This window comes from Furipterus horrens, unplaced genomic scaffold (assembly GCF_987537825.1).
Source record: "Furipterus horrens unplaced genomic scaffold, mFurHor1.1.pri manual_scaffold_5, whole genome shotgun sequence".
NCBI lineage: Eukaryota > Metazoa > Chordata > Mammalia > Chiroptera > Furipteridae > Furipterus > Furipterus horrens.
This window is the reverse complement of record NW_028327175.1, coordinates 118,050,181-118,072,616: the sequence shown is the minus strand read 5'-3', so window position 1 is coordinate 118,072,616 and position 22,436 is coordinate 118,050,181. Positions and strand designations below refer to the sequence as shown.

General features: G+C 38.4%; 1 protein-coding gene and 1 pseudogene across 2 annotated transcripts in view; one reads left to right on the top strand and one right to left on the bottom strand.

Moving 5' to 3' along the window:
- Window positions 1-707: 707 nt before the first annotated feature.
- MEIOB (meiosis specific with OB-fold) overlaps window positions 708-22,436 on the bottom strand; it is a 40,556-nt gene continuing 18,827 nt past the window's right edge. The window contains exons 6-14 of one of the 2 annotated variants that reach the window (XM_090277266.1): window positions 20,807-21,002; window positions 17,529-17,629; window positions 16,560-16,612; window positions 16,379-16,474; window positions 10,722-10,823; window positions 7,025-7,178; window positions 4,580-4,763; window positions 3,741-3,827; window positions 708-1,088 (exon numbers count right to left, since the gene is read on the bottom strand). In XM_090277266.1, coding sequence (XP_090133392.1) covers window positions 978-1,088; window positions 3,741-3,827; window positions 4,580-4,763; window positions 7,025-7,178; window positions 10,722-10,823; window positions 16,379-16,474; window positions 16,560-16,612; window positions 17,529-17,629; window positions 20,807-21,002 — 1,084 coding nt within the window. In that variant the 3' untranslated portion in view covers window positions 708-977. Of the gene's footprint in view, window positions 1,089-3,740; window positions 3,828-4,579; window positions 4,764-7,024; window positions 7,179-8,429; window positions 8,510-10,721; window positions 10,824-16,378; window positions 16,475-16,559; window positions 16,613-17,528; window positions 17,630-20,806; window positions 21,003-22,436 lie in introns of those variants that run through there. The other variant, XM_090277267.1, reaches the window with a different exon arrangement.
- LOC150009471 (protein YIPF5 pseudogene) lies at window positions 13,726-14,575 on the top strand (annotated as a pseudogene).

Sequence of the window (22,436 nt, the reverse complement as noted above, 5' to 3'; positions counted from 1 at the left end):
GGTCAACTCATATCCTTCCTCCATGGCTGCCTATGGTAAAAGCCAGAGAAAACATTATTGACAATGTAAGTTTATCTCCCAACCCCAGCTTTATAAAAGTTTCGTGTACTTTTTTTTTCACTCCTGTGGTGGGTGAAGTGCAGCCTTCTGAAGTGCCAGACCCAAAACATGTTGGCCAAACCTCCCCAACTGTGGAGCAATGCTGACCATGTTGGTGGGTCTGTGCCCTGAAGCAAGTAACTGAGAATGGTATGGAGCTGAGGACAGTGCTTTGGGGCTGCTGCAAGGATGACTGAGGCAGAAGTGAGGTTGTTGTCCTGTCCAAGCAGACCTCCCACTGTTCCAAGTTCCTGAGACTTGGCAGCGCTCATATAACTTTTGAAGTTGGTCTCCTCCCAGCTGATTTAGACTGATGTCAACCCTGAGTCACCAAGTCTTCAAAAGCACTAGGTAGCTCCAATGCATTAGGTATCATCAGAGAAGGCAAGGGGTTCACAATGCTCTATGGTGTTCAAAGCAGTTGCACAACATTGCCCACAGACCTCTGCTGTTCCCACCTGGTGCTGAGAGCCTCTAGTCTGGGCCCTTTCAGCTCCAGGAAAACAGAATGAGCCTTTGTCAAGCTCTAGTTGTCTTTAGAGGTTCTGATCTTTCACAGGGAAATAAGATGAAGAGGAAGGTGGCTTAATAAAAAATCAGTCTGTGGAAAAGGTTAAATTTGTTTATTATTCACACAATAAATAGAGAAGAAAGAGGGCAAAGCCAGTAGAAATGACCTTCTAAGAATTGAGCTCGAACGAGATAGATATTTAAGGCTTACCCCCCAAACCAACACCAGGGGAAACATAACAATTTATAAAACATTTTTACCACATTTGAACAAAATACAATTTTTATCCATAATTTTAAAACTCATTTTCCACTTTAAGGGGAATTAAAACTCATATTCTTTTCCAGAGTTTACAATGATATCTGGTTTAAATATTTCCTTGTCCAGACAAGTTCCTACTTGCCTCAACAGGATCTGCAAGCTTACATGAGAGGACACTAATTCTCAATCCACCCCTTGCTCTGTCTGATGAAAAAAACTGTAGGAAGAAAAAGAGAGAGTGAGTTAGCTTTTAAAATCACCATGTATATTAAGTTTAAAGCCAATGACCAGAACAGAGAATGCAATAAAGAACTGCAAAGAGTTTTGCTCACAGATGTTAACATGTTAATTAAAGCTCTAACACAAAAAGAGTTCAAGTCTCAGGCAGAATTCAGTAGAGAAATTACAGATCTGGCTTTTGTAAAAATCTGTGTCATTTTTCTGTTAGGAAAGTTGGGATTTCAAACCCAACATGTCAAAAAAAAAAAAAGGGCTTAAAGTGTGTTAAAACTACCAGTTGTGAAAGAAGTTAACCTGTAGTAGTAACATAACCTGTTAGACTATAGGAATATGGTGATGAAGTTTATTAATAATCATGTCATAATTTTTACAATTAACTTCCACTAACATTTTACTTAATATAGTGTGGAAGGACACTTTAGCTAGCCATTTTAATTTCAAAGATTAATAGAAAAAATGTACTAATATCAGGAAACACTGTGGAAGATTTTGAAATGGGCAGCCAAGAATGATCTTTCATGATCTGGTGTTGGCTAGAGTATCTTCCAAGTTGCCTGAGTGTGCAATGGTTGTAAAAATAAGCAAACAAACAAACATAGTGATACAGATGATGGCTATAGGTTGTAGGAAAAAAAAAACTTATAGTGATACAGATGATGTTGTCCATAGAAATCCAAATGAATTTGGTCTGGGTAAAGATGCAAGTGATTTTGTACTGTAGAAGAAGCCAGTTTTGCATCTATAAGCAAACTCATTTCAGCATTCCGGATCGTCTGTCTATGTGCCTATTCTTCCAATTCTCCTTTGAAGTCGTTTTTTAAAAAACACCTTATGGATTCCTTTATTAATGAATTAAATTAAATCTTTGACATGTGTTCATTCTACTTTTGTATGAGTCATAGTTTTACCCTTTTTGGAAACATTCCTTAACAGAAATATCAGACTTACAAGTAAGTATATTGTAAGTCTAATAACACAATGTGTTTGAAACATTAAAATGAATACCTCACTTTGAAATCCCTCCAACAGAACCATTTTAAGTAGCCATTTTTTTAATGAAATACAATAAATATGTAAAGTTCCAATCTATAAAGAATATTTTGTTTTTATAATATTAGCAGGGCAATGTAAGTTCTTATTTTTAAAATTAAATGTTCTATTTTAACTGATTTATAACAACTGAAATTATATTCGAGTCTCATGATTTTTACTACATTTTGTGATATAACTATCTTTTAACACATTCTTTGGAAAGGTACAATGCCCTTTTACTTGAGAGCAATTTGTTGTTACATTTGAGTCAAGTTTGGAAATCTCTAAGTTGCCATATATTTAAATTGATCAAACTCATTAACAAGTGATCTCCTGTTTGAAAGAAAAATAAAGTTGGTCAAGAATCTGAGCATATTATGATTTGGGAATAGACAGTAGTTATGTCTATTAATAGTATTCATGTCTAATGGTGAAAGAGATGCAGCATATTACTGTTATTTCAGCCCCCCTTCAGCCTAGTAATGAAAAATCCTCCAACCAAGGTCCTCAAAATATTGGTGAAGCCATCGGTGACTCCATGTCTGAAACCCATTCAGATATACTTGAGGCCACAAGGGAAGGAAGACACTGGAAAATGGAAAAACCTACTTATGAGGCTGAGATGGAGTGATACAGTATTCTTGAAGACTCTCTCAGGGTATCCATGAGATCACAACTATTTTCCTAATAATATTAAGATGCTATTTGGCTTTTCTATTCTCATTCTTTCACCAGGATGCAATGTAGTTTTCTTGAGGCTACATGACATAGGATGATATCGCTACAGCTAATGAAATGCATGCTGATAAATACGTTTTACATTTTTCTCAGTGTTAAGTTCTAGTATAGTAAATATGAATAGATTTAACTCACTTAAACAAGAGCTTCAAACTGTTAATGAGTGCAAAGCAGAAAACATTTGAGAACGATGAGAGAAGGGAAATAATGTAGGCAGTAGCCCTATCTCACCTGTGATTTGAGGCTATGGGCAACATTTCTTGGTCTCATTTTCCTCATTTGCAAAACAAGTCGAGTTTGTCTTACTCCCCTTTTTACATCTTTAACATTAAGATTCTATGATCCTCCAACACTGCAGTGTTGTTAACACTGCAGGAAGGAGTCTGATCAGAGTTGTAGGATCACAGAATTTTAGAGGCTTAGAGAAGTTAATTAACCTCCCCAGATTCACATAGGCTGAGGAACGATGGAATTGGGATTCTTACCTGAGTCTGTTTTACTCCAGCATCCAAGCATTTAACTATATGCTTTTGTATCCTGCTCACTGAAGTGAGGAGATTGCCACATAGGTTGTGGGGGTGGGGAGACCCAACTGACTCTAAAGCCAGGCACCCAGGCTTGGAGTTAACATTACTGGATATTTTCTTTGTAGATCTATTTCTTTGGTGTCATTTGTAACCACTTTATACTATATGAAAAAAACTGATTACTTCCATTGTTTCTACAGTTGGCAGATCCTTCTGCACACCTGGGAATTGGGCATTATTAAAAATTACAAATTCCCAAATTTATTATGCCACGCCCTAGGGTTTTATTTTCTTTCAATATATAGAATAACATAGCTGTAAAATACACTAACTTTTAAATAAATTTTGCTTCTTTCCAAAAGAAATTGCCACTTCAATGCTGTTTTCTGTTCATCCGTCATTGCAAGAAACTCATTTACCTGGTTAAAAAAAAAAATCAGACAAATATTTCCAAAGTATATATAGGTAATGCATCTTGACAACAAGGTGAAATTTCAATTTACTCACTAGAAGTGGAATTTTATTTACAGTAATTACAGCTCAATTCTCTTGATGGAGGAGATAAGGCCAAAGACCTGCTCTAAACTGAATCTCTGAAGCTAATCAGGTGGCTTGGCACAGAAAACTCCCCTTAACAAACTGGAAATCACTTGGAACTGAGGTTTAATGGTAAATGTCAGGAGCTGGTTTTAACAATTAAGAAAAAAAAAAAAAAAGCTTATCAAGTGCACAATCTAATCCCTAAATATCTGCTTCTGTCCTACAGTGCAGATGGAGAACACTGTGGCTGACTTTATACAGCTGGGTAGGTGAAATATTGCCAAATCCTCCTTCTGAAGGAGCCACCTCATAGCTGGTCAACATCTCCAATGTGCTGTTTTACTCATTGTTACTTGACTGTATAAATGTCTTGTTTATTCTCCACTATGGTCTAGGACCTCTGTCATTATTCCTAATAGTTATTAGTATTAGCTATGACTTCAGTATACAATATGTAATTATTTGTTCATTAAAGAAAGCAATGTAATTTTAAATCAAGATTGATATCTCACAGACCTCTTTATTAATAAATTAATTCCTATTAAATGTTCACCAAAACCACCTATATTTTGGACGAAGAGAATCCAATTTGAAAGTATTTCTAAACATGGTTTCCTTTTTGCCTATTTACCGTGCAGCCCAAAGTCTCCTCAGCAACACTTCCTGTGAGACTACAGGAGTGAAGGGTACCTGTGTGATCAGTAAGATCAATTAGCATATCGAAGCTGAAAGAAACAGATTTAAACTCCGAAGAATCTTTATTGCAAGTTGTACAAATGCTGGATGCTTCGTTTATAATGTAACCACAGCCTGAACTGAAAAGAAACAAAGGACAAAAATAAAATGCGAAGGCCTTAAGCGACAAATCTGCTTTCTAGCAGAATTATCACTTAAAAGTCTAAATCAGAGTAAGTAATTTCAGAGTGCTCAGCACTGAGCAGGATACAAAACAAATACACAAAATTATAAGGAATAATAAAACATGTATTCTCAGTCTCCTTTTCAGTATTTGTGATTCATCTGAAACTGGGATAAGCTCACTGTCCTCCTTCCTACACTCTCCCATGCAGGATCCTGCCCAAGCTCATTTCCCTACTGGGGACTTCCTTTCCTGCACCCCAGCCTTCACCCCACCCCTTCTCTGAACAAGTGCATAACTTATATTTCAGCATCGACTATATCTTGTCACATGCTATTCCTTGTTTTTGCAGGTATGTCCATCTTATCTCTCTGGCTCGGTGTTCTGAAGGCAGGAATTGTGCCTTGCACCTAGAAAGCCTAGGTTCCACAAATGCTCACTTGATGGTACTATACTAGGTGATCTGTACACCTACAGAAAACCCTAGGGTTGGGCAGGTTCATACCCTAAATGTTGTTAGTACTGCTAGTGACACATTCACCTCTCTTTCAGTGGTAATTGCATGCTATTCCATATTTTTTAAGCAGGTCTTACTTTAGCCAATTTGAAAAGAACTAATTCAAATTTCTCAAGAAGAGGGAGTGATCTGAAGATAGTGGTTTCTTATCTAGCTACAAATCACTTTTAAAGTAAATTTTAGATGCTTTTCTTCACATATCAATATTAAAGATGTAGGAAAAATGAGACAACAATTATTAAAATTTGTGAAAAATATTCTTCAAAAAAATTAAATACCTGTCTTACCAGCAACCTTTACATTAATTTTTTTTCAACTTTAATACCAAATCATAAAGTGTTTGAAAAATCCATAGTTCAGCCCTGGCCAGGTGGCTCAGTTGGTTGGAGCACCTTTTTGTACAATAAAAAGGTTGCAGGTTCAATTCCTGGTCAGGGCACATACCTAAGCTGTGGGTTCAATCCCTGGTTGGCCCCAATATCAGGAGGCAACCAACTGATATTTCTCTATCATATCAATATTTTTTTCTCTCTCCCTTCCTCTCTTTCTAAAAATTCAATAAATATATCCTCAGGTGAGGATTTTTTAAAAATCCATAGGTCAATATCTTGACTGTGATAGTAGGTACACAAACCTACAGGTTATAAAACTATATAGAACTTAATACACACATGTATACATACAAAGGACTGCATGTCGATCTGGGAAAATAAGTAGATTAAATTAATGTTAATATGGCTATGATGTGATACTATAGTTTTTTAAAATGTCACCAATGGAGGAAACTGGACAAAGTGCAAATGGGCTCTCTCTGTATTATTTCTTAAAATTCCATGTTAATCTAGAACTATCCCAATAAAAATTTCAATTACAAAAACTCAGGGGAATTTTCACAATATCATTATAGATGCTTCTTTTGAATAAGATTATTAAATCTCCTGGGATCTACTTTTCTATGCAAGTAGATATCTTGACCTATGAGTGGTAGAAATCATCCATCATGCAGTTGAAAATAATTTTTTAATGTCACTTGCTATATAGAATATGGCAACCAAAATAATTTTCTAATACATTATAAAACAAGTTTGTCATTCCAGTTAAAAGTTTCTGGCAGTGACGGATTCAATAGAGAGGCTGACAGCTGTGGGGTTTGGGGTGGGGTTGGGGTGAGGGGCTGGGTGGGAAGGTGGGGATATTAAGCAAAAAAGAAAAAAACTCACAAACACAGACAACAGTGTGGTGACAGTCGAAGTGGCAGGAGGGAGGAGGGTAGCTGGAAGAGGGGATGGGGGGTATAAATGATGATGAACAAAGACTTTGAGGGGATGAATACACAGTGTATAGATGATATGTTGTAGAATTGTGCACCCGAAACCTGTATAATTTTGTTAACCAGTGTCACCCCAATAAATTCAATAAAAGGGAAAAATGTTTCTGGCAGTATCCATCTTTACGGTTTAGGACTGCACAAACACAGTAAATTAAATTTTGCTTTAAAAGGCAATTATAATCTTCAAATCTAAATAGCTTATCATGGAAACTTCAGTATAGGTTATTTATTTATACATTTCTCTCAAATGTATAACCACTGTGATGTTCAAGAGTAGTTTAAACTTTTTTAGAACTTAAAATTTATTAACGATAATTGTTTTTTAATTTCTTACAAGAATGAATTTGCTAAAAGTAATTTGGTTGCTTACCATCTATTTCGAACTACTTTTGAAGTGCCATCATCAATGTTCAGTGTAGAAATGTAAGCATAAAGAATGCCATAAAAAGGATCAGCTTTTCCTTCATTCTTCGAAGCTTTTACCTTTAATTGTTCAACTGTATAGACATCAACTATTGTATTTACTAAAAATAAAAAGAAGTTATTATTGCTCTCTCTATATACATTCTAAGAAGTCCACAGAATTATATCCAAATAGAAAAGCTACAAAATTCAAATGAGAACATGCAGAAGCTTCAGTTAAGTAACAAAAAGTATTATATTTGCTATCTTAAAACTGATTATATAGACATAAAAGCAAAAAATAATCAAAAATAGGAAAGAATGAGAAATTAGTCTTCATTAAAATGAAGAATATATGATCATCAGAAGATGTCATTAGAAAAGTGAAAAGGCAAGCTACAGAGTGGGAAACACTAGCAATCCACACAGAGAAAGGATTCATATCCAGTATATCTAAAGAATTCTTAAAAATCAATGAGAGCAGGGCCAGAGGTTTCTGGAAAGGCCTTGGGCTTGTGGCATGTGCTCCCTGAGATGATGATACAGAAGCTAGTGGTGCCATTGTCTTCCCAGACCTGAGGGCTGTGATTTCACCCCAGAAGGTACCTCTGAGATGGTGGCCTAAGTATACACGGCTTACCTCCTCACACAACCACATCAAAATTACAACTAAACTATAGAACAACTATCACTCAGAACCAGCAGAAGTAGAGTTGAATGGGAGTCCTTCGACTATAGAATTAATGAAGAAAACACATCCATCCATTTGGGATGCTGAACAGGCTGGCAGATAAAAAGCAGGAGGGATATCTTGGGAGCAAGGTGTCCCAACCCCAAATCAGGTCCCCCAGGCTGGGTTCCAGCACCTGGAAGATAAGTCCCTATGGCTTTTGGCTGTAAAAAAGTGGAAATTGAGTCAGTGGAATAAACTGTTGGATTCCAGGCTATTCCTCTTAAAGGGCCCATACACGGTCTTACTCAGACTCACTCCCACTGAGCTCCAGCACTGGGGCAGTAGCTTGAAAGGCATCAGTGGCATATAGGGGAGAACTGAAGTGTCTGGCATCAGGGTGAGAGCCGGGGGACAGCTTTCTCCAAGGCAGAACTGCTGGCAGAAGCCACTGCTCCTCTTCTGAGCCCTCCCTCGCAGAGCCACAGAGTGTAGTAGGCACCATATCTGAGACTCCATTAACCTGGTTCACACTGTATTCCCTGTCCTGGTGATTCCCTGAGACTCTGCCCCACCCAACTTATGGCCCACCCAAGTAGTTTAACAGTGGTTTTTCCACATCAATGACTTGTCTTGGCACAAGCTTCTAATCTTCCTAAATCCTCTCAAACAAGCAGTAGGTGGCCTTATCAAGCTCCTTTACCTTGTTAAGTGGCCCCAGGCCAGGCACTAGCAGCAGCTGGCCTTGGTTCACAGCCTGGCCTCTCCAGGACACCTCCAAGCCTAGCACAAGAAATAGCCAGCTGAAGATCACTTTATAGTTTATGCCAAGTGGCCACAGAAAGAATACAAGTGGGCACCAGAGCCCTGCTGAAGTAAGCCCTGCTCTGTGGAGAGGGTCCCTGCACAGCTGATCCTCAACAGAGGGCAGGGGTTGGTGGATAAATCCCTCTCACTGATCTGCCAACAGCAATCAAGTCTCAACTACAAGAGAAGGGTGTACTCTCCCCACAAGGAGGGCACACCCTGAGTATCCAGCTTGGGTGATAGGGAAGGTTGTGCCACTGGACCCATGGGACACCTACTACATTAGGCCATGCTACCAAGACAGAAAGTCATAGCAGTTCTACCTAATACATAGAAACAAACTAGAACCAAAGAAAGGGAGGCTGTTAAAATGAGGAGACAAAGAAACATGGCCCAAATGAAAGATGAGATCAAAACTACAGAAAAAGAACTGAACAAAATGCACATAAGCAATCTATCAGATGCAAAGTTCAAAACACTGGTTATAAGGATGCTCAAGGAACTTAGTGAGGACCTCAGCAGCACAAAAAAGATCCAATCAGAAACAAAGGACACACTAATTGAAATAAAGAACAATTTACAGGGAAACAACAGTAGAGCGGATAAAGCCAAGAATCAAATCAATGATTTGGAACATAAGGAAGCAAAAAAGGAAGAAGAAGAAGAAGAAGGAGAAGAAGGAGAAGAAGGAAGAAGAAGAAGAAGAAGAAGAAGAAGAAGAAGAAGAAGAAGAAGAAGAAGAAGAAGAAGAAGAAGGAGAAGAAGAAGGAGGAGGAAGAGGAGGAGGAGGAGAAGGAGAAGGAGGAGGAGGAAGAGGAAGAAGAGGTGGAAGAGGAGGAGGAAGAGGAGGAAGAAGAGGAAGAGGAGGAAGAAGAGGAAGAAGAGGTGGAAGAGGAGGAAGAAGAGGAGGAAGAGGAGGAGGAAGAGGACGAGAAAGGGGGAGAGGAGGGAGGTGGGGGGAGGGGGGAGGAGGGGAAGAAGGAGGAGAAGAAGAAAGAAGGAGGAGAGGGAGGGGGAAAAGGAGGAGAAGAAAGAATCCAGAAAAATGAGGAAAGTATAAGCAGCCTCTAGGACAACTTCAAGAGGTCCAACATATTTGCATCATAGGGGTTCCAGAAGAAGAAGAGAAAGAGAAAGAAACTGGAAATCTATGTGAAAAAATAATGAAAGAAAACTTCCCTAATTTGGTGAAGGAAATAGACACACCAGTCAAGGAAGCACAGAGTCCCAAACAAGTTGAACCCAAAGAGGACCACACCAAGACATATCATAATTAAAATGCCAAAGGTTAAATAAAGAGAGAATCTTAAAAGCAGCAAGAGAAAAGAAATTTGTTACCTACAGCAGATTTCCCATAAGACTCTCAGTTTATTTCTTAAAAGAAACTTCGCAGACTAGAAGGGATTGGCAAGGAATATTCAAAGTGATGAAAAGCAAGGACCTACCACCAAGATTACTCTATCCAGCAAAGTTATCATTTAGAATGGAAGGGCAGACAAAGAACTTCCCATACAAGAAAAAGCTAAAGGAGTTCATCATCACCAAACCAGTATTATATGAAATGTTAATCAGATTTATTTAAGAAAAAGAAGATCAAAACTATGAACAGTAAAGTGGCAATAAATACATATCTATAAACAATTGAGTCTAAAAAACAAACTAAGCCAACAAGCAGAACAGAAAAAGACTCACAGATATGAAGAACAGGTTGATGGCAGCCAGATGGGAGGGGAGGACTAGGAGAACAGGTGAAAAGGTGAAGGGATTAAAAAGCAGAATAGTCATGGAGATGTAAAGTACAGCATAGGAAATAGAGAAGCCAAAGAACTTATACACATGACTCAAGGACATGAACAAAGGTGTAGGGACTGCCTGAGGGAGTAGGGGGTGCTGGGTGGAGGGGTTGGAAAAGGGGAAAAATTGGGACAATTGTAATAGCATAATCAATAAAATATAATTTAAAAAATGAAAAACATCAATGAGAAAAAGACAATCAATTCAATTTTTTAGCTCTCCTCAGATTGGCAAAAGGTTACAGAAAAGCCCCAAAAGTTTTAAACTACTTTTAAAGGTGAAAATATAGCACTTACAGAATAAGAATATGTTATCTTTTACTATGTGATACAAAACTTAACAGGCCCCAATTATGACTTTTAAAAAATTCACATAATATTTAAAGGTCACTTACAATTTATGGATTCTTTCAAGTAACTGTAAATTTCATCATCCAGAAGATTTGTTTCTTTATTTTCTCTTATAAAATTCAATAAGATATTGGCTTCTGGTGTCTCTTAAATTGAAAATGCATAATAATTAAAAATCAAACTGATTATTTTTTAAATAAGTGTGAATGATCCAAAATTATTTTTAATGGTAAAAAAGTGAATACATAAAATAATGCAATCAAATAGAATATTAGGCAGACATTAACAATGTGAAGTAGCATTCTATTAACATGGAGATAGATGTACACCAGCTATTGTTAGTGTAATGAGCAGCCTACAAAAGCATGCAGAACAATTACTTTTTAATTTAAAAAAGTATATATACATCGCAAGATTATCTCAAAGCATATATATTAAAGACATGATTCTCTGTCATAAGGTGGTAGATGACAGGTGATCTTTGTTTTCCTTTTTATAATTTTATGTTATTTTCTGAATTTCATGTTATTTCTTTTCTAATCAGAAAATAATAATAATAATAATAAAGATTATTTGAAAGCCTTGCTCCTCGAATTGGGATGTGAGTATTCTTAGGAATAGTCAGAGGCAAGAATGTGATTTTGAAAAAGGGTTCTCATGTGACTCTGGCACCCCAACCTCTGCGCTGACACCTGATTGTCTTTCACTCCTCCCACATCCACTCCAACATTCTACCAATCATCCTGATGATGCTTGGACCTTAACCAACAGGGCAGAGTTAGGCGTTTCTTATTCCTTGCTCCCATAACACCACAAGTCTTACCCACTATTCTTTCTCAGAACTAGACTGAAATTCCTTGTGAGCAGAAGTTTTTCCTTTTCATCTCTGTATTTCCAATATCCAGTACATATAGTGACTATCTTTTCACTCATCTGATCATCCACCCACTCATGTCCTGCCTTGTTCCAGAAAGGATTTATCTCAATGTTTGGCAAATAAAAGGCATTCAATAAATATTTATAAATTAATGAGTGAATGAATGAATGAATGAATGTTTTTAAGACACTGAGAATTACTGCACACCAGATGGAAGCAGATGCTGGAGTGGCGCCACAGAAATCAAACCAATGAGCCTCCTGGGTTAAAAGCTGATAGGAAGAATGTGGTGCAGACACCGCCATAAAGATCTCTACTGACAACAGGATTACCTGGTCTGTCAGAGGGTCTGTCACAAAGTCTGCCTGCCTTATCTGACGAGGAAGCCTGGATATCCTGGCGAGGATGAAAACTTAAGCCATTTAGAAGTTTTTATTTTCTACATGGCAGATGTAGAAAATTAGAAATAAGGCTGACTTGAACAAGCACATTGAAACTCATGCACCCTTATAAATACTCTCCTTTAAATTCTCCTTGAGAAATAGGTGTTTATTCTAATGTTGACATTGCTCAAAAGACTTTGGCATATTAGTGTTTTCAGAGCCAAATGTACAATATCCATTAAATATATGTCTCATTAACTTAGTCTTGAGTTTTTGATTCAATTAGTTCCATAAAGCTTGACAACCTTTCTCAAAAGACAGGTCAAACTGTGTTTTAGATATTTTTCCAGGCCAAATTCATTCTTAAAGGATGGAGATTTTCTATCATTGATGTTATGAAAGATAATAACAATAAACTGAATTAATAAATTATTTAAAATAATAAACCATGGTATGTACCCCCCTCAAAATATAAGGGAATTGAAGAATAGACTATGGTTGTATCACCACCAATTTACAATGAAGCAGCCAGAGCAATCCTTTGAGAACTTGGTCAGACACTGTCACTGCTCTACTCCAAACCCTGACCTGATCCCCCCTCTTCCTACAGCATAAAAAGCCAGCATCCTTTTATCAGCCTGTAAGGCCTTCTTGATCACCACCATTTCTGCTCTGAACTTGACTCCTCTTACTGCTACTTTATCAGCTCCAGCCACTCTGGTTGCCTAGCTGTTCTGCCGACAGGCAGCACATTCCCGCCTCAGGGCCTTTGTACTGGCTGTTTCCTCTGCCTGGCACTTTTTCCTGTGGTTAAACTCCTAACTGCCTCATCACACCATTGTTCAAATTTCATCCTCCTCTCCACAGGATGCCTACCTGACTACCCTCTGTAAACAGTCACCTGACCTACACAAACCATGGCACTCTGGACCCTCCTGACTCTGCTCCTCTTTTTCTTCTTAAATATTTCACAATTCACAGATGTGTTACTGTTATTGTTTATTGTCTGTCTTTCCCTGCTAGAATGTGAGCTCCATGAAAGTGGAGATATTTGTGTCTTGCTAACGAACCCCAGAACAGTGGCCAGCACACAGCATGTGCTCAGTAGATGAGAATTTGACAAAGAAAAAAATCACTGAGTGTCACATCATCTCCCATGATGCTGCTTTCAAGGAGACAACATTTCTGTGCAGGATGTGAAGATGCAGTGTAGTTATATAAAAAAGAGAATCTTGTTATTTTACATCCTATATCACAGTAATTCTACTTTTAAAAATTCTGATAATGGTTTGGTCAAAGATACAAAATTGCTTTATAGCTCTCAGTAACTCATGATGCTTTGTATTGACCAGTAGAGTGAGCTTGTTTAAAATGACATGCTACTGTATTTATATCTTCTTGAAACTGTGAAGGTTGATTCCATTTTGGGGGATTCTGCATTCTTCTTTAGCATTGGGCTGACCTCTCTCTGCACCATAAAGCACTTTGAGGATGCTTACACGCTATGTCCCCACGTCCTGCTCCACTGATTTCATATTGGAATAAGCTACAACTTCTTTCAACAACCACTCCAGTGGGCCTGCTGAACATTTAATTACAGTTATGAACTAATAATACTACATATATGTTCTCAGTGCTCTAGTAGTAAGTTATTTAAATGTAGTAAAACTGAATTTATTTTAAATAGTCAATAATTTAGGTTATCTAATCTATAACATTGATCTCTTGAACATTATCAGAAGGGATGATGCTTTAAAAATGAGACTGGCCCTGAGAGTGCGGGATTATCTGGCGCTGGGGTAGGTGCTGCCGTTGCCTCTGCATTTGGTTATTTGCAATGTCAGGCTTTGATAGCTTAAACACGGATTTCTACCAGATGAGTTACAACATCGATGACCAATCACAGCAGTCCTATGATTACAGAGAAAGTGGAGGCCCCTATAGCAAACAGTATGCTGGCTATGACTATTTGCAACAAGGCCGGTTTGTCCCTCCAGACATGATGCAGCCACAGCAGCCATACACCGGGCAGATTTTCCAGTCAACTCAGACATATGCTCCAGCTGCACCTCAGCCGTTCTACGGAAACAGTTTTGAGGATGAGCCACCTTTATTGGAAGAATTAGGTATCAATTTTGACCACATCTGGCAAAAAACACTAACAGTGTTACATCCATTAAAAGTAGCAGATGGCAGCATCATGAATGAGACTGACCTGGCAGGACCTATGGTTTTTTGCTTTGCCTTTGGAGCCACATTGTTACTGGCTGGCAAAATCCAGTTTGGCTATCTTTATGGGATCAGTGCAATTGGATGTTTAGGAATGTTTTGTTTATTAAACTTAATGAGTATGACAGCCGTTTCATTTGGTTGTGTGGCAAGTGTCCTTGGATATTGTCTTCTTCCCATGATCCTACTTTCCAGCTTCGCAGTAACATTTTCTTTGCAAGGAATGGTAGGAATTATTCTCACTGCTGGAATTATTGGATGGTGTAGTTTTTCTTCTTCCAAGATTTTTTATTTCTGCATTAGCCATGGAAGGACAGCAAATTCTAGTAGCATATTCTTGTGCTTTGTTATATGGAGTCTTTGCCCTAATTTCTGTTTTTTGAACTGAATTTATCTGGGATGTGGACATCATTGGGCCAAAGACACCAAAAGGACTTCGAACTCTTAAATTGAACCAGCAAACTGCTACAGTGCAACTCTTATGCAGATCTAACGTTTGACTATCAGAGCAATGGAAGTTCATTTTTATAGAACTTTTGAATACTATATTGGATTTACCTACAATATGATTAGCTTTAAGTGTTTGTGCTTATACAAATAAGAAGTGCTATTTCTTTCCAGTAGCCTTTGAAAAAAACTTTTCTTCTTAAATTATATTATGATGTTTTTGATAATTTTTATCAACTGTGGGAAACTAACCACAGAGTTGATAATCTTTCTTAAAAACAAACCATAGTAAAGAAGACACAAGCCTTATCACAGAAATATTTTTCCAAGGAATTAGGAAAGAAAAAATTGCCTGTATTCTCCAGTCAGATGCACATTAAGCAAAAAAGTGATCCCAATATAGAGTTTATGAGTCTGCACTTCAAAAATTTGATATTCCTTTAAATTATCTCATGGAATTTTTGCTAGAATTCAACGATACAGAAGTTCACAGTCTGCCTTCTTGTAGACATGAAATGTGAACACCCATTTAAATATTAGCATTAACTAAACCATAGTGTCCTAGACTTGTCACATGAATTCTCATAGTTGGAGCTCTATGTTTCCCAGGAAAAAGAAAATCACTAATCTTTTTTGAAAAGTAATATTTAAAATGTCTGTTTCAGTATTGCAGTTATCAATGTAAGGTGCATTTGACGCTTATTAAAATTATTCCAATTAAAAAAAAAATGAGACTGGCCCTGACTGGTGTGGCTCAGTTTGTTGAGCATCGTCCTGCAGGGCGAAGGGTCATCGGTTCGATTCCTGGTCAGGGCATATGCCTGGGTTGCGGGTTCAGTCCCTGGTCAGGGCAGGTAAGAGAGGCAACCGATCAATGTTTCTCTCTCACATTAATGTTTCTCTCCTTCTCCTTCTCCCTCCCTTCCTCTCTCTCTAAAAATAAATAAAATTTTAAAATAAAATAAAAATTAATCTGGTTTTTCATATTTCTTTAGTCGTCGTCGTCGGCAGCCGTCCGTCTCGAGAGACGATGGTGTAGCTTCTTAAGAGTCTATCTGCACCGCCGAGAATGGCTGTGCAGTCCGACTCGGGAGTGGCACGGTATCTGTCTCCACCCGTGTTGAATCGACATCTTACGATGACGCTGGAGTGTCCTCTCCAGTGAAGCTGAAGCTACAGAGCCTGGGCGGGGTGATATGGAGGGTCTGCTGTTGCCCATGCAGCAGACCCCCCCTCTCTTCGCAGCTGAAGGGTCCAAGGGAAAGACGGAGTCAATACAGCTTGGCTTCAGGTGCGCCGCAGGAGTTGCCGGTGTTGACTACAACGTCAAACCGCCTTAGGGACTCCGGCTCCGGATTTTCTGTCGGGGTTTACTCCCTTAGCCTTTCCCCTGAAGAGGTATGCCGCAAGGCAGCGGAGGTTTTTTGGAGTCAGAGTTTTCTTTAGTAAATATATCAAAAATATAGCTTATTGTACATTTTAAAAAGCCATTCATTTTTACTCATTTATTTATTTCTAGATAGAGGAGAAGGGAGGGAGAGAGGGAGAGAAACAGTGATGTGCAAGAGATATGTTGAAATTGAACCAGTGACCTTTTGGTTTGCAGACCAGCACTGAATCCACTGAGTCACACCAGCCAGGGTAACAATCATTCATTTTTAATTCAAATGAAATCCGAGCTTTGTTTTCATTTTTAAATACACAAATATTGAAATATGTAATACAGTCATTTCCAAAAGGATTTAAAAACTCAGATAACACTTACCTGGATTAGTTGTAATAATGGTTTTTGAGATTACAGTTGCTGTCATGCAGTTCCGAAATCTGTCAAAACTTATTCTTACATCTGAGGCAAATATAACTGTTTGGGAAAAAAGTCATTTTTAATTATTATATGGGGGGATAAAAAATGACAAATATTGAACACAATCATTGAAGTATGATACCTGTTTCTTGTGGTATCCAGCTCTGTGCAAGTAGAATGGATTCATTATCCCAACTGCACATTTTTAAAAAGAAGTGATAAAAATGAAATACATTAGGAAAAAATGGTAGTAAACCTTACCAAAAAAAAAAAAGAATGTCTTAAGGGCTGCGGTTAACCATCCCCCATGTGGTCAAAAGCACAAGTTAAAAATGTTGGTTTTTCCTGTAATTTGCAGGGCTACCTGCTTCACAGAGCATTTAACTTCTGTGTGATCACTCTTCCAATACCATAAATCTCTAACGACTTCTGCTCCATCAGTTCTTTCTTTTCCCATGACTCAGGTTACTTGAAGCTACTTGCAATTGAGTGATTACAGGTCTAAAGACTTTAAAGTCACTCCTTCAGACTATTAAGCAAGGGCTCCCACAGTGGATATACTGCTTGGGGAACTTGATGGATTGAAGGCTCATTTCAATTAAAGTGCCTTCTTTGGCACCCAGGCATCTGGAGTCTAAACAATGCCATGTAGTACCCTGCAGTGCTTCAGAATGTAGTCCTGCCCTGCATCCGACACAGCAGGAGCCCCACAGAACCCAGTCTGTGACAACACTTGCTTTTTCTATCATTTTCCATGGCCTGGCTCCAGGGCAGTACCCAAGGAATCATGGAAAGTCTGGCACATTCTTTATTAATGGGACTTGATAAATCACATTTTTAATAAAAGAGAATACAATAATACAGCAGTTACAGTGAGTCCATCTAAGCAATCCCATGTCATTAAAGATCTCTTTTTAAGGCAATCTTATATAGCACAGACTGTAACAATTCAAAATACAAGAGAGCAATATTTATTTTTTTAATATAATTTCTCTCCTATCATTACTCCTCTCCTGATAGTAAATCCATCATCTTTTTGATAAAATAAAAATGTTCTGACTTGGTGATAATAACAGGGGTTTCACAGTTTGGGACAGATATGGGAGGTTACCATATCATTGCAAGAGAAGACTCCATCTCATCATAGAGTTTAACTTCACACCTCTGGCCTTTTCTTCGGTCTGAAGTTGTAAAGTGTTTTGTCTCTCCAACCTTAGAAATTGAAGAAAATTGTTATTCTTCACCTATACTGTAGTCCCTCTTGATATCGCGGTTCACTTATCGCGGCCTCACTGTATCATGGGATTTTTAAAAATATTATATTTAATTATTTATTGCGGATTTTTCGCTATATCGTGGGATTTTGTGGTACTGTATATGTACGTTGTTAAAGTTACGTAGGTTTAAGAGTGTAGAATAAATGTAAGGTTCCTAATTCGTGGGGGGGTCTAGGATGTAATACCCACGGTAAGTGAAGAAATACTGTAGTTGTAGAGGTACCTAAATATTTGTCCATGGAAACTCTCAGACATTTACCCTTTAAACAGCCAATAAGAAATATCAAAATAGCAAGAATCACTAATATATATTTGATGATTCAAAAGCATATTCTATCTTAAACTAGGTATATTTAGATGATGTTTGTTTCACAATTTAAGAGAAGTACAGAAATATGTTTTTTAAGACTGTGGAGACTTTTTTTTAACATATCAGAACAAATGTTCCATGAGAAGCCCATGGGTGGCAACTATGTAGACTCACTGAGGTTCAAAGTATATTTTCAACAACTGTATATCCATCCCCATGGCTTAGTACAGAGCCTGGCATGGAGTTCATGCTATTACAGAGTGGGGGTCTCCAAAAATTCCAGAGCCTGCAGGTTGGGGGATGGGGAAAGGGAACAGTTTTTAAGATGCCTTTGCATGACTATGGCTAGTAAATAGTGCCTTAGTTATGCAAATGAATTTGGTTCTTCCAAGGCCCCAAGGAGATGGGAGGGAATTTGACTATGAACTAGTGAGAAAAAAGCATACAGAGCCTGCGCAAAAGTTCTGTGAATGGTCAGAACTGGTTACCATGCCCACTGCATCACAGGACGCAGTCAGGGATTTAAAAATAGGCGCCAGACATTTTATCGAGGAGAACTCCATGCAGCTTGGAAAGGAGAGGGAGAACTGCATGCTGCTTTGAAAGGGAGAATACCATGTGGCTTTGAAAGGGCAAAGAGAACCTGCATGATCCAGTGCAACATGGCACATGTTTTCCTGGACTGTTATACATAGGCTGATGATGTCATATCCCAGATCCTGAAGGAGCTGACAGATAAGGGATGGGGTACTTCTGGGAATGTTTTTGGCTTTTAGCCTTTTGGGGAGCAAGGGAAGTGCTAGGTCCCGTGGGAGAACAGGGCTCTGAGCTGAAGTGCTCACTGCCCTCCCCAGGTTGGAATATTGTAAATAAAGACCTGTTTTCCTCAACACTCGTTGTTAAGTTTTACAACAAGGCACCACATGAAAGAACCCCCTTTCATTCTGTAACAGTTTTGGCGACCCCAGATGGGACTAATGGAACCTGCAGCCAGGTTTGCTCTGTAACAATGTGACTGGATAAAGTCTGTCTCTCTGAGCTTCAATGTCTTCCTCTTTCTAGTGTAAGTATGAATATCAATACCTCTTCTGTCTTTTCATAAGAATAAGGTGAGGACCGAATGAAGGATGTATGGGAAAGTACTTTGACATAGTCTGATTCAATCCACACTGTGGGGTAAGAGGACCATGGAGATGAAGGTGAACTCAGGGCCCTTCTGTCCCCCCAGGGCTTCTCACATGGAATAGCAGGCACCTCTGACAGCCACATAGCAATGGCCCAAGCACAGACAATCAGCTGGCTGCCCACTATGTCACTGTCATCACTGCATCTATTGGCAGGGCTGAGCTTCATGGGAAGTTGCTGAAGAAAGACTCACAGCTGCCAGCAGAAGAGTAGTATCTAGAAAGAAAGCTGGAGGAAAGGACAGCCAGGGTATGAGAGAGGCCTGCCATATCACAATACACAAGACAATTATACTAAAAGGAGTTTTAAAGTAAACAGACCTAAGTAGAGGTAAGAAGGAAGAGAGAGCAGGTTAACAACAGATGTGAAGAAAGGAAATGTAAGAGAGATGGAAGCAAAACTGGAGAAGGAAGGCAGTGAACAAAAGAAGTCATGTAATCCTATGGAAGGAGGTACCAGACACATGGGGTGGAGGCAGCTGGGGTGGGGAAGGTATGGAAAAAGCTGTTGCAGATTTTTGTTTATATTCATATTGAGTGTTAGAAAATTTTTACTGCATTGCAATATAACACTACATAGGATTGCAGGGAAAATGAGAGATTATATCCTGCCTTTAAATAAGAAAAACTAAATTGCTGAGAAAGTGATTTCTCCTATTTTTCACGATTGTCATGTAGAGTGTTTGTGACTCCATTCTCTATTACACTGAGTCCTCACTATACGGCTGGCACTACGCTAGGCCAGAACTAGAGTGATGAACAAAGCAGACATGCATCTGCCATCAAGGGCCTGTCATCGAGTATAGCTGACACTCTTATTGGTCAGTCATATAATACAGAAAAGCAATTAGCAATTACTTACAATATTAACTACAAGTACCTAAGTCAATTTTTCTTTTTTTTGTCTACCACCATTCAATGCATTGAGAAACTGCTCTTGCCCCTTTAATTTTATTTGTGTACTTTATTCTGTGAAACTTTAATTTTGAAGTCCACCTCTTAGTCCCTGCCAGGTGACTCTAGTCTGCCCAATGGAGTTCAAAACTTGGGCCAATGATTAAGTAAGAGGGAGAGGCTGATGCAACAAATGGCGAAACACTCCCAGAGCCCCATGAAGCATTGTCCTTCCCTGCTTTCCACCACATGATGCTGTGCAGTAGGTCATCAGGCCCCTATTATAGTAATGTGGGTATTCTCACTCCCTCCCCTACCTCTAGACAGCTCTGAGAACAGGCACAGAATTGATGCCTTGATTTATATAATTTACACCCCTTTAAGTAACTTTATGGAAATCTTCAAGTCAATGAATTTACCCTTTCCATTTGCATCTTTGTTTAACCAAAGTATTAAAGGGTCTCATAGAGCTAGTGGATCATTTATGGATGTGTGCTGCATTTAACATTCAAATATTCAAATATGATTTTATTTTGCTACTCATTCACAGATTAAATGCTCCTTTCCCATTAATGAGAAGTGGTACCATTTTCTTAACTCAATTGACTATGGATTGAGACACAGAGAAACATTTACTCCAGTGGATTACTACTTTTCAAACACAAATTAAGCGATAGAACTCCCCTACCAAATTGAACTTTTCTTTGTTGAGGTTTTAACTTACCGACCTCACAGCTGCAAGCACATTAATAATTCTCCCATCAAGACTGTGTCCATTTGCAACAATATCTCCCAATGAATAAAAGTCCCGAGACTCTTTAACAGGTAAGTGTATCAAAGAAAGTAACTTGGTGTCCACTTCATAACTGGAACAAACTTTTACTGTTGAGTGATCTTCACTGAGCAATAGTTTACAGTAACTAAATTGCAAAAACACACACAAAATGTTAATATTGAATGACTTTTTAATAGAACAATACTTCCAGGTTCACAGTTAAATTATTCTTTGATTGTAATTTAGATTATATTAAGAAAATGTATACATTTCACTCTTAGAAACTTTGAAAAATATAGTAAAATATTTTTGTCTAAAATACATTTTCATTAAGAAAGTGTGTTGAGGACCAATTTGTGCCTGAGTGCTAAGCATACTAGTTGTCTTAGCTTACTCAAGACTTTGAGCTTCAGTTCCCTTCTCTGTGAGAGAAAGGAATAAAAGCACTCTAGACCAAGTTTGTTATCCCTATAAAGATACAGCTTGTTATGGGTATCTCAGTAACACTGACCACCTTACCAACAGACTTTAAATCAAGGACTTCACTTACTCCTGCAATGCTCTGTATGGAGTAACGCACAATATTAACAACTGAACTTGAATTGAGGCACTCTTCCCACTCCAGCCAATCAACTTGCAAGTCCCCTTCAAGGGGTTTCTTTCAAGCCCTCTGATGTAGGCCCTCCTCACCCTCTTCCCCTACTACTGCTTCAGGTATTTGTATCACTTCTCACCCAAAATATTAACCTGTTTCCTCTGATAGAATCCTCCTAAGATAGCCAAAGTGATTTCCCTAACCCACAAATATGAGTATATTATTTCCAAACTCAAAGACCAGCCATCACCAAAGAATGAAGTTGGTACAATGGACAAAGCCGTCTGTGGAATGTTTCTGCTTCTCTTAAGGTTTTCCTCCTGCTACTCCCCTGACCTTGCCCTGTATCAGCTATATCAGGCTGATGAAATTGACATTTTTATACAACAACAACAACAACAACAAAAATAATCCAATATCACCAGTTTAATATGGTTCAACCTACTATTTATTGTTCTAGAAAAGACCAGGAAGTTTCATGTTTGTCCTTCGAAGAATGCTCTTTCCTCTACTCATCCATCCATCCATTCAGTCAGTCCATGAATATTGACTGAGAGCCTATGCTATTGAGTGACTAAGTTCTAGGCATGGGGGTGAAGAAGACAGAAAAGACCTTGCATTTCACGGAGTTCACATGTGTGAGAAGGAGACAAGACAATTAATCAAATAATCTCAGATAGTGATTGGGGTTGTGATGATAACAAATAGCACAGGGCAAAGTCCCAGTAATGAACTGTAAGGGCTACTATAGACTTTGAGTAGATGGGAAAGGTTTAAGGAGATGACATTCAAGCTGACACTTCAAAGAGGTTGAGACTGGGTTCCAGCTGAACCTGCCTCTTTGGTCAGGTTTGCCCTCTGCCCCAACCTATCCTTATAGGCTACTCCTAAGAGCTCACCTTCAACAAATCATTTGCACAAAAATCCTCCTCCAGGCTCTGCTTCCAGAGAACCGGAACTAAGATAGTAAGGCATGTAAGTAGA